Genomic DNA, 14,383 nt, shown 5'->3' with positions numbered 1-14,383 from the left:
GTTGTATGGGGAAATTTCTCGGATCGTATAATGAAAAAGGTGGGCAACTTACATATTTAGATCTATCGGATCACTGGCCAAACAGATGTAAGGACAGGGGGGATGCTGGAGCAAGAGTAAGCCTCACTAAGCCCAGTCTGGCAAGTTCTCGGACAGCGCTGTAAGTGAATCATGTGCGGATCAACTTTATTACCTCATATCTTCTTCCTAAATCGGACTCGAGTTCCGCCAGGGTTACAGCAACTGCGTCGTAGTCGCCAGAGAACCCGTGAGCTCGGATGTCCTCAGCCTCTTTGCCGCAGGTGATTCTATGACCAAGTGCAACAACCCAGGCATCGCAATACACATTCTCTCTCCCCCTTCGCAAGCAGGGCGTGAGCAGGTGGGTCGCAGTGTGGTTAGTCGTTCATTGAAGATATGGGTGGCCTGGCAGTATCCTTAGAACCAACTACTCTAAAGCAGTCTGTTACGGTTCGTAAGTGCACAGCCACACCTTGCAGCCAAACAGTTTTCACCCACCTTGCGCACCGCCATCCCGAAATAGTGCAGCTATCCCATGCTTCGCGGTTGGGTCAGTGTTTTGGGGGCTTATTTGATACTCGATGGGGTACCTGTCGCAACAGCGGAAGCCCGATCGATGATTATCTTCAGGCCCTTTCGACTGCAAGTCGTTTCAAGGCCCACTCACCGCCGCTGTGGGCTGACAACAATCTAGACCTCAGTAGGATAAATTACTCCATTTATCGCTGACATGTTTGTAAGCATCGTCGACATTGTCGCAGGTCTCATGCACCTCCCCTCGGACTTCCACCTCGGACTATGTGGAGTGTGAACACAATCGACCATTTATAAGCATCGGAGAGATTAGAATGGCCGTTTGTCGGATTCTGCAATAGGTTGACTTGCATCTTTGCCTAGCTTGACGGAGTTGAGTGGAAACATATAAAAAAAGTAATAATTTTGGAATTCCACGAACCTTTAAGTTTCTCACCCTTCTCTACAACTATCCAAAATCACCAAAGTCTTTAAACCGTATCAATTGCAAAATTGAGCCTCCGAGCTACGTCAATATGACTATCATCAACCTTCCTGGCGTCGCCTTGGTAACTGGAGCGAGTACGACAATTCCTGACTAGAAAATCCCAATCTGTAACTGACAGAAATATCAAGGCAAGGGTATCGGACGTGCTACTTCACTTGCCTTCGCTGTAGCTGGTGTGAAAGGTCTTGTGCTATCTGCCCGCAACAAAGCTGAGCTTCAAGATACGGCCGCCAAAGCTAAAGCAGTCGCCACCAATCCGGATTTCGACACCCTGATTGTACTTTGCGATATTTCTCGTGAGAAGGACATCATCGATCTGGTGGCCCAAGCTGTTGAGAAGTTTGGCAAAATCGATTATGCAGTCAACAATGCAGGGGTGCGTACGCTGCTATTAATATATTCTCCTTTATGACTCGAAGGCTGTCATTTTTGCTTATAGTTACCGTTGTTTTGAACAAGATGCTGATTCTCTGTTACAGCTGATTGCACAAAAGTTCATTCCATTCGTAAATATCCCGACTGAAGAGATAGACGAATTAGCCAATGTTAACGCGCGGGGCAGCTTTCTCTGTACGAGAGAAGAGATTAAAGTTATGCTGAAGCAGCCACGGAAAGACCTCCAGGGTCTCACTGATATCACTCGCGAAGCTGAGCGTGGTTGTATCGTCAATGTATCCTCTGAGTTTGCTCTCGGTGGAATGCCTTTTGGCGGGTCCTATGGCCATACGACCTGGAGTCGCCTTGGTATGACTAAGACAGCAGGTAAGTCTTGACCTCTGCCACCTTCATTGAATAGCTTGCCCTTCTTCTTTTGAGTGAGATGAACCGAGCTGACCAGCCACTATCTGAAGCTCTCGAGTACGCGGCCGAAGGGATTCGCGTGAACAGCCTTCTGGCAGGCTATACTGTCACGGATGGCTTCATGGCCCACCCCGATGCCACGGCAGAACTTGGGGCTTCTCTAACCACCAAGAACCCGATGAAGAGACTTGCCGCTCCCGGGGAGGTGGCTGACGCTATCATATTTCTTTGCAGCCCCCTTGCTCGATACATCACTGGTCATGGTCTTGCAGTTGAAGGCGGACATACTTCAGGCTTTGCGTAAACGACCATGTATGGAAAACTTTTTCCTTGTACATTAGGTCTAGGTACCGACCGAAATACCGCAACGCAGCAAATCATACTTCATTAATGTCACTTGGTCTGCTGGTTCAAAAGTCGAGTACTGATTAGGAAGCTTTTAATGCATAAAGTTGTACCAGCGACTCAAGAAGCCGCAGCAGTGGTATGAATCGCAGTGATGGGTAGCGCTGGGAGTGGGTGGTATAGAACCCCGTGTTTTGATATGCCTACTCGAAATTATGAATTGAGTGGGACTACTTCATCCCATATCTCCATGCTATTATCCAAAGCGTTGTGGCGTCTGACAAATATTAAGCGCATCGAGCGGTCATTTTCCCTCTCCACTAGAATCTCAGAGATGCGGCATTGCTCGGGAATGCCAAATTGAGCCGCCGCGTTATCTGGCTCAACACTGGGTCCATCGGCTTTTGGTACCGCAATATTGCTCGCACCCCTCGCTGGAGTTCCTTCTGTGCAATTTAACGGCGGTTCTGCTGGTCCCGGCTCGAACTCGGGATGTTGTGAGTACCTTCTTTGCGGTTTTTGATGTTGGTTAGAAATCCGCACTGCAGCCATCTCCATTTCCACCCAGCGTGACGCCAGGTATGCCGTGAAGCTTGCGCTCGAAATGTTCTCTTGGCGCTTGCTATATTTGAATAGTAGCTCCACAGCCGCATTCCTGACGCGGGAATGTCGGCACTTCGCTGCAATAAATAACAAGAACATGATAACGCCGCTCTCGAATGAAAAGTCGATCTTGTTCTCGTCTTGTCTCATAAAGGGAAGGCTCCATTCGGCGGTGCGTATGTTGCTCTTCGTATTCCGCATCGTGGAAGACTGCTCTGGCGGCTTCTTACAAGCCCCTGACTTGGTAACATCAAGATATGCTGTGCAGAACGGCAGCATGGCGCTAAAATGGCCAACATAGGCATCATAGTCAGTCTCATCCTCTGCAAAGACAGTGGAGACCCAGATAATTGATGCATGGTACAGCATCTGCACTAGTATCACGGAAGGAGCCCAGAGGAAAGCATCCGGCTTCTTCGTGGCCGCAAGCACTGAAAATGCAGAGTGCCAGGAGGATAACCGGGAAAGGATGGCCTGCTGCTCTGCCCTAGAGACAGCAAGATCTTCATAGACCGCTGCCTCTGGTTCATTCAGATCAGGGGCTCGATAAGAAAAGTCGGTTGCTAGTGTCTGATCTTTTCGCTGCCGATTCAATTTATACAAGTGGCGGAATCGTAGGCACCTATCAAGGATGGGGTAGAAGGCATCACGAGCTTCGTATCCGGAACGAAATACTGCTGGTACTTCGACATATGGGTTTAAAGCGTCAGGAATGGGCATAGGTAGTGCACCAAACACGTATGACGCCAAGCAGGATCTGATGAAGACCGGGGCAACAGACTGGCGAATGAGGTCATGCTGGGAGCTGGTTAATGAGGTGCTGTTGTGGAGCAACTTGCGCCCTTGCAAGAGATACATGAACGAGTGTTGCCTGTTAACCTGCATGTATTCCATGCAAACAAACAAGGCACACAAGAGCAAGGGAACAAAGGGCTCATGTTGGTCCTCGTCGTTCAGCTGCTGCCTCAATAGCGAGATGGCCTTGTTATATTGCTGCAGCGCAAACACCTGTTTCTTGCTAAGTTTCCCCTGGCCTGTTGGGGGACCGTCGTGAGCGACAGCCTCGTGCAAACTGCCGACAGCTAGGATGGCATGCCTCACTGAAAGGCGCGTATGAGAAAGCCTCAGGGCCATTACCGTCCACAAACTAGAGTTGTGGTCGGACGCCAGGTGCGGCGCAGTGACGAACTGGTAGAACTGGAATGACCGCTGTTCATCGGGTCCATTCAACTGTGGCAAGGAATTCATGGCCAAGACTGGCAACATCAGCTCGGTGCGCATGCCATCGTAGCCTTTTGTCCGAGGACCAAGGTAGCTATAGCCACTACATAAGCGGCCAGATCTAGTGCATCTTTGGCACGCAGGCTGTGTCTCATCGCTGCAAAAGGAGTTTAGGTCAGTAGCCGCTGCCTCCAGGCATGTCAACGTACCCATATCTCAACTTCAAAAGTTAGACGTACCATTTTATCTTGCGTACCCTGAGGGACTAGTAGTTAGTGGCGCTGCGCAGCATCACCCAGACAGGGCTTCTGATCTGTCGTGGTACTTACTTGCAAGTTATGCAGCCTGTTTCTCATGGAACTGATTAGCGAGCTTCCCTCGTCACATATGCAGGTCGATTGGGATGATTACCTGTTCGAACCTTGAAACTTTTGCGACGGGAGCTGGTCCGCTGGGGGTCTCCGGGGTTAAGCGTTGAGTTTTCGTGGGCAACCATGTTAACTGGGCAGTGCGGCACTAAGCATGGGACGCAGCAGGTGCGGACTAGGAGGAGGAAAAGGCTCGCGTCATTGGGGCTCGAAGAACCCGAGCGGTGGCTTCATTAAATATGGGTTTGTTTTTGGTGAGGACTAGCAAGTACATGGGATTTAGCACATGAGATGTGGATACCCATACTGTAAGCAAGTGTTGAAATCTCTGCGTCTGGCCAATCATGATCAGGTGCGAGAAGATGCCACAAAGGGTTTAGCGCTACCTCAGCTCCACCTCAGGTCATCCTGGGGAAACAGATCCTCTCTTATGACACTATTTAGGATAAAAATAGGGTGGGCCGACCTGGCTCGGTCGGACTTCAACGGCTTCGCTTCAGGTAGATAGGTTACGTATCTCTTTGCAAGCCCATGAACGCGATGGGTACTCGTCCCGGATCCGAGCGTATCAGCACTTGAGTTGGAAAAACGACGGAGCCCTGCCGCTGCCGCTAAGGCTCAACGGCTTGCAAACATATGGTCAAGGATACCCCTGCCCGGTACCTAGATATGATTGGGTCCGTTCGAACAATGGTCATGGGTCTTCACTCTTGGACAATATCGTTGCTTGAGCGGACTTCTTTCTACAGGGTGAGCGGGCTGACAACAACTATTCTTCTATAGTTGCGATATTTAGCTACCGCTGTGTGAAACACCGTATTTAACCTTTACTGAATAGAAAATCTCTTGTGTGGGGATTTTCAAGCCCTCACACTGTTACAGAAAATGCAAAGCACGAGCCGAAGGGATTTTATCAACCTGGTTCAGAAGAGACTTTGTGCTTATGTCGGAAATACTGAGAGTGTAGGAAAAAAAAAAGATGTTAATTCTGTGAAACGTGCTCGTCATGCAACGATAGCCGGTGTTTTTAAAACGTCTCAGACCGAAATGTTCTACATCTCTACTACTAACTTTGAATGTATGGGTACTAAAACATCATTCTTATAACGTTAATTTAGTATATCCAAGTAAATGCTAAGAGAATTCAGTCTTAAACCTAAATCGGGTACTTCTTCTCGATTATTAGTCGTGGCTAGCAAAAGTGACATTCTTGTAAGTATAATAGTTTCATCTACATCTTGAGTCTCAACCAGTATTAAGAATCGAGTGGCCAGGAGCGAACCGAAAGTCTCTATCAACTCCCTCCCCAACTCGAGACCAGTGGGCGGGCGTATGAGTAGCTGACTCAGCAGAACTAGTCGGGGAAAATGGGTCCACACAAAAGGAATGGCAGCAAATGCAGCGCTCTGATTGACAAGTCCCAGTTACGTGGCTACTCTGCTGGTGTCAGCAAATGCGGTGCTTTGATTCGTCTATCATCCATCACATGGGCCCCCACCCGGTTGATCAAGACACCGCGCCATTTGGTACCATTCATCTGTCAGTACTAGAACAATTTACACTTTCATGATCTACGACTGCCAATGCTAAATTTGTCCCTCATTGTAACCCAATAAGCGCCTCCTTGTGCAGCCTTAACAGGCCCGAATAGCAACTTAGTTAAACTCCATAATGTACATACGGCACCCAGAGAGGGGTTCTGACCACCTTGTCATCGCACAAAACAATGTCCCGTTCACCTCTAAGCTCAGCTCTTGCCCTTTCGTCAACGAGCCATTTATGCCTAAGACTGCAGGTAGCTCGATGCAGTGCTTCAGCGATGGATCTATCATGAAACCCACTCTGGCCCAGTACCTTGTATATGATCCGAGCCATGTCGACACATAACGCATCGTCCACCTCCCAAAGAGTTCCAATAACATGTTGGAAGCCCGATAATTGGAAGGCACTTGTAAGGTGGAGACTCTCATCGGCTAGTTTCTCATCCAAGCTATCACCCGTCTTACAAGCGGAGAGGTAGGCGAGGAATGGCGCGCTGGAGCGGAGATTGGTATCGAGTAGGCTTCCTACTGTAAGAGGTTGGTCTTGCCAGTCTTCGAGGTAGAGTAGACTATTCAACGGGTCGGATTTCGTGCTGCCGTGACCTGCGAAATGAAACACACGGCAATCCTGAAGGGCTGATAATGTCTCGGCTTTCTGTGGCCTTGGGCGTTGAACTGGGAGTCCAGCCAAGTGGCATATCGACTCGACGGCTTCGGCTTCTGCATCTGGATACTGTAACAAACTCTGCCCTTTCGTCTCGTTCATAGCCACAAGAATAACACGACTCTTGGACCTGGTATCGTTTGCTATGTTACGTGCCCGTCGGGTATCGATGATGGCTTTGATTGACGAGCCGTATGATGACATTACTTTGTCAAGTGCGGACCTACCACTAGAGTCAAGGTGATAACCAGCTGCATGAAAAGGAAATTTGTTCAGCGGCCCTGTAGGGATCCACCATACCCTGGGCAGGGGAAGTTCCGGCGAGTGTCTACCAAGACCAAGAGCTTTAAAAACTGGCTCCATTACAACATCCCAGAGCCACTCCAGCGTTTCGAGAGATTGGAGATTCTGAGCTCGTTGAGTGACCTCGTCCTTGGATAGTCTTGGAAGGAGCAAAGCTCGAGTACCAGTTGTCTCAACGAGAAGCGCGTCGCATCTGTGAGAGCTTACATTGATCATGACAATGGGACCTTGATCAGCTGCAGCACGCATCTCGGCGTCGGTAGCCGGTAGAAGAAACCGTTCGTGTCCAGGAATGGTACGAATCTCGTTCAAAACGCTCGCCATCTTCCGACTGGCCCAATGACGCCTGTCCGCCCCAAGACTTTGAGCTGGACCAGACGCTGTATTAGTAGTTACCATTCCATCCGTGTCGGCTGGGGAGTCGAGTATAGTACGGAGATCGTGGAAAGACTTGATCAGGTCAGAACGTTCCTCCCGAATGGAGGAGAGATCGGTCCGTAGGTCGCGGACAGAACCAGCCAATTGTCCGCGCCCAGATTCAAGAAGCTGAATAGCAGCAGAAGCTCCTTGGCCTGTGTGTAAAGCCACAGCAGCAGCATCAGAGGCGAGACCAGAGATCTGAGAAAGAATAACTTTCTTATCAGTTGAGGCTAGTGAATTGGGTGCCGATAGAGGAATCAGATCAATGGTTGTTTTTGCAATCTCGTAAGCTCGCTGTCCTCGACGAAGAATATCTGGAGTCGAAAGAAGGTAGCGACCGGCGAAAATTCGATAGGTAGGAAGAGAAACTGTAGACATCAAAGCTTCTTCGTAACAGCGCATGGAGTCCATCCTATCTTCTTCCGAGCCGGTATGGAGAAATCGAGAGTCGAGATGGTGTCCCAGGTTATTTAGTAACCCTGCTCTACCAGGATAGTCATCGGAGGTAGCCTCTACCGCTTCCCTGGCAGCTGTTGTGGCCTCTTCTAAGTCATCCAACTCATTAGTGTACATGTATCGGTGATCTAGAGAACGGCTCAGGTTGAACAGCCATGCCGGTCGCTCGGAGTAGCCAACATCGACCATCTTCACAGCCTCTTTGCCCATATCAATGGACTCGTCCAGATCCTTTAGGTCGTTAGTCTTCAGGAATCGGCTCGTGAGCTGGACGCCAAGGTTGCTCAGCAAGTTGGGTCGCTCAGAATGACCGTCGGGGCATCCTTTTATCGCCTCTCTCGCAGTGTCGATAGCCTCGTCAAGGTCGGCCATACCCTCCGCCAAATCTGGAGACCGACTGAACCGATAGTATAGATGAGCACTGAAGTTATTCAGCCGTAGGAACCGATTCGCATTGCCACCAGATGTCGCTTTTACAGATCTTCTAGAAGCATCAATGGCCTCATGAAGATCTGCTAGGGCGCCAAACTGCTGGTATCGAGTGCACAGGACCACTGCGAGGGTACTCAATTGTGCTGCCCGCTCGGGATGCTTGTCGGAGGTTATGTCAACGACCTTCCTTGCAAGGCTGATGGCCTCTTCTAAGGCTTCTGTGGATCCTGTGCGTGAAAACTGGGTACTAAGCTGCAACGCAAGGTTATGCAGTAGTATCGGCCGGTCCGGATGGTCTTCCACCGTAGATTCAAGGGCGTCTCTTGCCACCTCAATCGACTCATTCAAGTCTTCCATCTCCCCAACGGTTGCAAAACGCCTTCCCAACTGAAGGCTGAGATTCTTGAAGTACCTAGCTCGGTTTGGGTTCTTGACGGGGGTTAATGTGATTGCTCGCTTGGCCACCGCGACAGACTCTTCCAAATCGGCCAGGCTTCCTCGTGCTGCGTACCTATCGCCCAATCGAACGCTGAGGGAGTTGAGAAAGACCCCAATGTCTTGACTGTCATTAGGAATAACTTTAATAGCATCTCGAATCACCCGTACAGCTTCTTCAAGGTCCGTCACGTCGCCTGAAGCTGCGTATCGGTCGCCAAGTAAAACGCAGAGATTGTTCAATCGCGTAGCATATTCCGAATCACCATCGGGCGTTCTCGCGATTGCTTCTCGGCTAATATGGATAGCCTCTTCCAAGTCTTCAAGGGCTCCTTGGGCAGTATGTCGAGCTCCCAAACAGGCTGCTAGGGTGTCCAGCCACTCAGCCTGATCGGCATGGTCATCGGGCCCAAGTGTAATGGCTTCCATAGCTATGTCATAAGATTCCTCGATGTCTCTCTCTTTACCCAAATGAGAGAAACGGTCGTTCAAGAGCTTGCTCAAGGTGATCAGCCGTGTTGGTCGGTCAGCATGATCTTCTGGAGTTCCCTTGACGACTTCTCTTGATGTCTTGATGGCATCTTCCAGGTCCGCTATAGCTCCAGTACTAGAAAACCGATCTCTCAACTGCACGCTGAGAGTGCCCATATACTCCAGTCGACTGGGATCATCAGAATGGGTTCCCTTGATTGCCTCTTGTGCAAATTCAACTGCTTCGTCAAGGTCTGCGGTGACACCTCGTTGAGAGAACCTATCACCTAAATATATACTGAGAGAATTCAGTATTGGTCCCAAATCGGGTACTTCTTCTGGATCCTTGGTGGTGGCTAGTGAAAGTGCCATTCTTGCCATAGTGATAGCTTCGTCTATATCTCGAGTCTCAGCCAGTATTGAGAATCGGGTGGCCAGCAGCGAACCGAGACTCTCGAACAACTCTCTCTCCAAGTCGAGACCAGTGACTATCTTCAGAGCATTCCTCGTGCTTGAAATCGCCTCTTCAAGGTCTGATACTTCTTGAGTGTTCGAGAACCGGTTACCGAGAAGGGTTGCCAGTTGGTGAGTATACTCGCGCTTATCTGGATCATCGAGTGCCGTTAAATTAATGGCTTCCTTGATGCTATCCACTGCGGTATCCAGATCGTGCATGTCCGCCGCGATCGAGAATCTTCTGTCAAGACGAAGGGCAAGGTTTTGCAAAAGTACTGGTCGATCAGGGTCTTCCTTTGGAACGATTTTGATGACTTCCTTGGCAAGATCAACAGCCTCATCCAGGTCAGAAGCTGACTCCGTAAACATAAATCGAGTATAGAGAAAGGCTCCAAGGCTGTTCAGCCACTCCATACGGTCGGCACTATTCGTGCTAGCTGGATTATCGATGGACTGCTTGGTGTTGGCAATAGCCTTGTTGAGATCTCTAATCTCTTTGGTAATAGAGAATTGCTCATTTAGTAAGAGGGACATATCGTATAGACGTTCAGAATATTTGGGATGTTTGACAGAAGTCTCATGAACCGCCTGTTGCGAAACGACGATTGCTTCGTCCAGGATCTCCATATCCTCTGTCCTCGAGAACTTGTCACCTGAAAGGTGTCCAAGAAAGCTCAGACATTCTGCCCTGTCGTGGTCGAGGTATGAAGGATATTTTGTAGCTTGCCTGGCCAAATCAATCGCCTCGTCTTGATCTATGTCCTCCTCAGTGAAGGAGTAACGATCGTTCAACAGAGTTGCAAGATCATATAGTTGTCCAGCTCGGTCGGGGTGATCAGAGGAAGTGTGACTAAGATGTTCTCGTGCCTCAGAGATACGAATGTGAAGTTGTAGCATTTCTGACTCGTCCATAGTGATTAATAGTGCTTTTCGGCTTTTCTAAACTAGAAAGAAATAATTGCTGCGGTATTTGTTTAGTTGAGAATTGCTAAAATTAAAACAATCAGGCTGGAATCTTGGAGGTTGCTGCCTACAGCGGAATTGCTGACATGCCAAGACTGACCACTAGCGAATCAGTTAACGCCCAACCACGGACATTGAGTATCCTTGTCAAGGTTGCTTACTGCTGCACGTGTATTGACAACCCAACAGATACGTACTAAATGAGGCTCGGGCCTGAACCGAATTGTTCGCGGCTTACAGCGCAACTGTTCTTCCAAAACGGCTATCATGGCCCCCTCGCCCGTCCTAAAATTTGACGCCCGAATGACTTCGAGAATAGTCGAGATGGTAAATGAATGAGTTACCAAAGCGATGAATGACCCCGAATCATCTCTCCAGATGACCTCGAAAAGTCTTTGAGAGCGAGAGACGTGTTCTGCAGTTGATTCAGACCTGTCTGGCCGCCACAATTCATCCTCCTCAGTAAACCCAGGTTCTAGTTAGTAATCTGGATAAGAATCTTGGATCCACTGCCGGGGCCTTCTGTTATCTCATGTGTGGTCGGTCGATCGCTGTCGAAGACTCTCTTTCACAACTGGCTTGGACTCCTTTCTCTGTGATGACATATAGTCTCCGTAGATAAGCCTACACCCTTTGAAACAAGTTCTGCATCGAACCAAGTTCGGTTTGAGTCTCCAGGCAGTTTTGACCAGTGTGCCTATGTTAAAACCAAACTTCTTGGGTCCTGTCTGTCAATGAATGTTCCTGTTACCGTCCAACCATCTGACCCAACTTCTTCATTCCATCATTATGGACGCCGTGGCCATGTCGCGCGATTAGCATTGTCTTGTAAGACGATACAGAGTCGCTCTGGTGATTCAAACGCTGCACATGAGTAATGAGTGTCGCCCATCCTTGGTGCTGAGTAACCACGCGACTTTCAACTTCGTCAGAGGGTTTAGCAAGCCAAGATACGGCTGGGTGGTTAGTTTCGATCCGGCACATAAACAAGCAGTTTCTTCATAGTTGGAAAAATACCTCAATTGTTACAACCACATTACGAGATCAAAGAGAGTCCGGCAAGGGCGTACGTCAATGCCGCAATCCAGCTCCTACGAGATTGTGAAGATCTTCATCTTCTATCCTGTGGCGAGGGCTCTCGTGTTGTCAAATTGAATAGAAAGGATCTTCCATCATGGGTGCCTGACTAGAGTGTCTGGCGACCACTCGGTCTTCGTATCACTGGGTACAAGAGATATGAAGCGAATCGTGTATTTTGCCCGTTACACACTAAGATGACACGAGAGGAGAAACTACAGCGATGGCCTGTAGTTGTGGTCGAACAGCAGCTTACAGTTACACTGCGTGGAGTCAAAATCGATAAAATCGCTTTCGTTGCGGAATCTAAAATGGACATGATGGAAGGACGTCCATTCCCTCGACTGCTGCAGCGCCCAATGGCTGCCGTACCCTCATCGATCCATACACTGACAGGGGTCAGACCTTTGACCTCTCCTGCGACTCTCGTGTCTCTACCGGCATATCGATTGGAAACAGACCGGCAAACAGTTTTCAACAGTGTGTCTTCTTCTGCGTTACAACACCTAGCTGCGCTTCCATATCATTTACGAAGTCTTCGCGGAACTGTCAGGGATTCAGCTCCTTCGATGGAACTGTTGCGGACAGTCTGTTCGATGTGGCAATTAAACAAGTTATTTCTACAACTACAGCCAAAGCTCCTACAACGACAGCCGAGGAGGTTCCCACAACTACTAATGCACCTGCAGCTACGAGTGCTGTTCCTATATAAAGACAGCTCCAAGTGCAGCTCCCAATTCTTGTACAAGTCCAGCTCGTAGTGCTACTCCTAAGATTCCCTTTATAGTTCAGTTTAGACTTGGAATTTTTAATTAAACTTAAGGCGACCGCTTTCTTTTATAAGCTTAGTAGGGTACGCTGGTGGCTTTCTTTTCCTATTTACTTATCCCCACAAATGAGAACGCTTCAATTGGGTTCCATCCACCAAGCTATGCTCAATAGTTCATGTGCTAAATCGATAGCTTACAGGCCTAGGCCAGCCATCTTCACTACTATCATTAGAGTAAATTACATAAGATAGGAGTATGGAGTTATGGTTCTACCATTAAGAATAGATTGCCATTTCCTCTTCTTTAACTCTTCTTTCTCCGTTGTCTTTCACCCACTGGCGTAAGCATCATGAAGTTCTCTCAAGCAGCCTTTCAGCTTCTAGCGCTGTACCACCTTGCTGCTGCTTCACCATGCAAGCCCTTCTCTTCAGGCACCTCTACTGTCACTACAACTACTGAAATTGGCCCATCGACCACGTTTTCAGCGGAAAGTGGCACATTTACCACTACGCTCTCTGAATCTGAATCAACATCTGACTCTACTACTCTGGTGTCAACATCAGGCGCTGAGCCCACTACTACCCTCGAAGCAACCACATCAACCCTTCCAGACGAACCAACCACCACCTTCGTTTCCACTACGGTCGAGCCTCCTACAACAACTGCTGAAGCTTCCACTACTACGTCTCTCCCACAAGGCCCACCCAACCTCGCCGTCAACGGTGGTTTTGAGGATGGAACGACCAGCCCGTGGGTGAATGTCTCACCACAAGGAACCCTGGAGATTATTACCTCTAGTGTCCATTCAGGTTCCCAAGCTGGACACTTCACCGGCAAGGCACCATCATCAATCCCTTCCAAGCTGGGAATAAAACAGGATATATCCACGTCAACCCTTGAGGCAGGGAAAACATACAAGTTATCAGCCTGGTACATTCTCTCACCATCGAACGGCTTCGGCTTGAACTTGATGTGTGGCTATGGGTGGCAAACCTTGCCGTCTTCTACCCGACTAGCTCAAGTCGCCGGCTATTCCCAGGCAGAGATAATGTGCTCTTGGTCACAGGAACAGTTGAATGCTGGGCCTAATATCCAGATCCAGGGCTACCTGTTTAATGCCGATTTCATCATTGATGACGTTGTCTTGGAGGAGATTGAGTAGTCATGCAGTCTTGCCGATAGTTTCTTTTCTAGTTTGGACAGTTCTTTAAACCGAAAGACAGCAGAGCTTAATACTTATTTACCTTCACTACGATCGTAAAAGCCGCAGGAGAGAAGACTTAGACATAGGGTCCTTAATGGCGTGTTTTTCTGTAGATTCAGGCTATCTATGCTATATTAAACTACCGGATAAGATTTAGTACATGATTCAAATGGCCTTTTCGCTTGTCAAGCACATTAAAAATTGCCCAAAGGCGTGATTTCCACAAATGTGCAGCGGGTCCGCTTGGCTCGTCGGTTTAGCTGGCTAGCCTTGCAAGTATATTCGCTGTCCAAGTACCAGATCGAGAGTCTATCCTTCTAGACCAGCTATCTACAAATGTTACTGATTATTAGATGTAACTAGTCTCCGCGATACAATGGATCTGTATCGATGGCTACATGACCTTTATCAAGATCCTCCACTTGACCAATCCAGCGAATCTGCGTGCGGGCATTCTCCCGCAGTTCTATGCCTAGTCGGACCAAGTCCTGACGTATTCTAATCACCGTCTCATCATCCACATAGTCCAACTTGATTTCTGTACTCCCCCGCCCTCCTGTGTCTATCAGATTCGGACCTGGTGTTTGAAGGGCACCAGCTGGTGTTGAGGCTGTTATAGCAACGTTGTTCTCTTCTGTAGTTAACAGGCCGGGGTAGTCCTTAGAACGAGAATGAACTGTGCTGGCCAATGTCGTTTTATCGCCTGTGACGTTATTTGTAGTTTTCCGTTTTCTCTTAGGCCGATTCGATGACGAGGTGCTGGTTGTTTTCCGTATGTCGGAGGAATTCGAAGGTTCTATTGAATCCTGGT

At 48.7% G+C, this 14,383-nt stretch overlaps 4 protein-coding genes across 4 annotated transcripts; 2 read left to right on the top strand and 2 right to left on the bottom strand.

Moving 5' to 3' along the window:
* Window positions 1-786: 786 nt before the first annotated feature.
* On the top strand, window positions 787-2,277 carry B0J16DRAFT_370009 (uncharacterized protein). Its single transcript, XM_046130328.1, has 4 exons — window positions 787-1,116; window positions 1,171-1,418; window positions 1,522-1,804; window positions 1,894-2,277. The coding sequence occupies exons 1-4, from the start codon at window positions 1,071-1,073 to the stop codon at window positions 2,145-2,147; spliced, it is 831 nt and encodes a 276-aa protein (XP_045987885.1). The 5' UTR covers window positions 787-1,070; the 3' UTR covers window positions 2,148-2,277.
* Window positions 2,268-4,716, bottom strand: B0J16DRAFT_336315 (uncharacterized protein). The gene is made up of 4 exons (XM_046127197.1): window positions 4,424-4,716; window positions 4,342-4,357; window positions 4,252-4,269; window positions 2,268-4,169 (listed from the first exon to the last, which is right to left on the bottom strand). The coding sequence occupies exons 1-4, from the start codon at window positions 4,506-4,508 to the stop codon at window positions 2,402-2,404; spliced, it is 1,887 nt and encodes a 628-aa protein (XP_045987884.1). The 5' UTR covers window positions 4,509-4,716; the 3' UTR covers window positions 2,268-2,401.
* Window positions 4,717-5,894: 1,178 nt separating this feature from the next.
* On the bottom strand, window positions 5,895-10,455 carry B0J16DRAFT_283826 (CHAT domain-containing protein; the record flags this gene model as incomplete). Its single annotated transcript, XM_046124003.1, has 2 exons — window positions 5,895-7,866; window positions 7,960-10,455. 2 exons carry the CDS (start codon window positions 10,453-10,455, stop codon window positions 6,040-6,042), a joined length of 4,323 nt encoding a protein of 1,440 aa, XP_045987883.1. The 3' UTR covers window positions 5,895-6,039.
* Window positions 10,456-12,675: 2,220 nt separating this feature from the next.
* On the top strand, window positions 12,676-13,718 carry B0J16DRAFT_412505 (uncharacterized protein). Its single transcript, XM_046133313.1, has one exon. It carries the CDS (start codon window positions 12,718-12,720, stop codon window positions 13,528-13,530), a length of 813 nt encoding a protein of 270 aa, XP_045987882.1. The 5' UTR covers window positions 12,676-12,717; the 3' UTR covers window positions 13,531-13,718.
* Window positions 13,719-14,383: the final 665 nt, after the last annotated feature.

Source organism: Fusarium flagelliforme (assembly GCF_020744385.1).
Source record: "Fusarium flagelliforme strain FIESC 12 MPI-CAGE-AA-0113 chromosome Unknown B0J16scaffold_2, whole genome shotgun sequence".
Classification (NCBI taxonomy): domain Eukaryota; kingdom Fungi; phylum Ascomycota; class Sordariomycetes; order Hypocreales; family Nectriaceae; genus Fusarium; species Fusarium flagelliforme.
The sequence above is the reverse complement of the archived record's forward strand: the minus strand, read 5'-3'. Positions and strand labels throughout refer to the sequence as shown.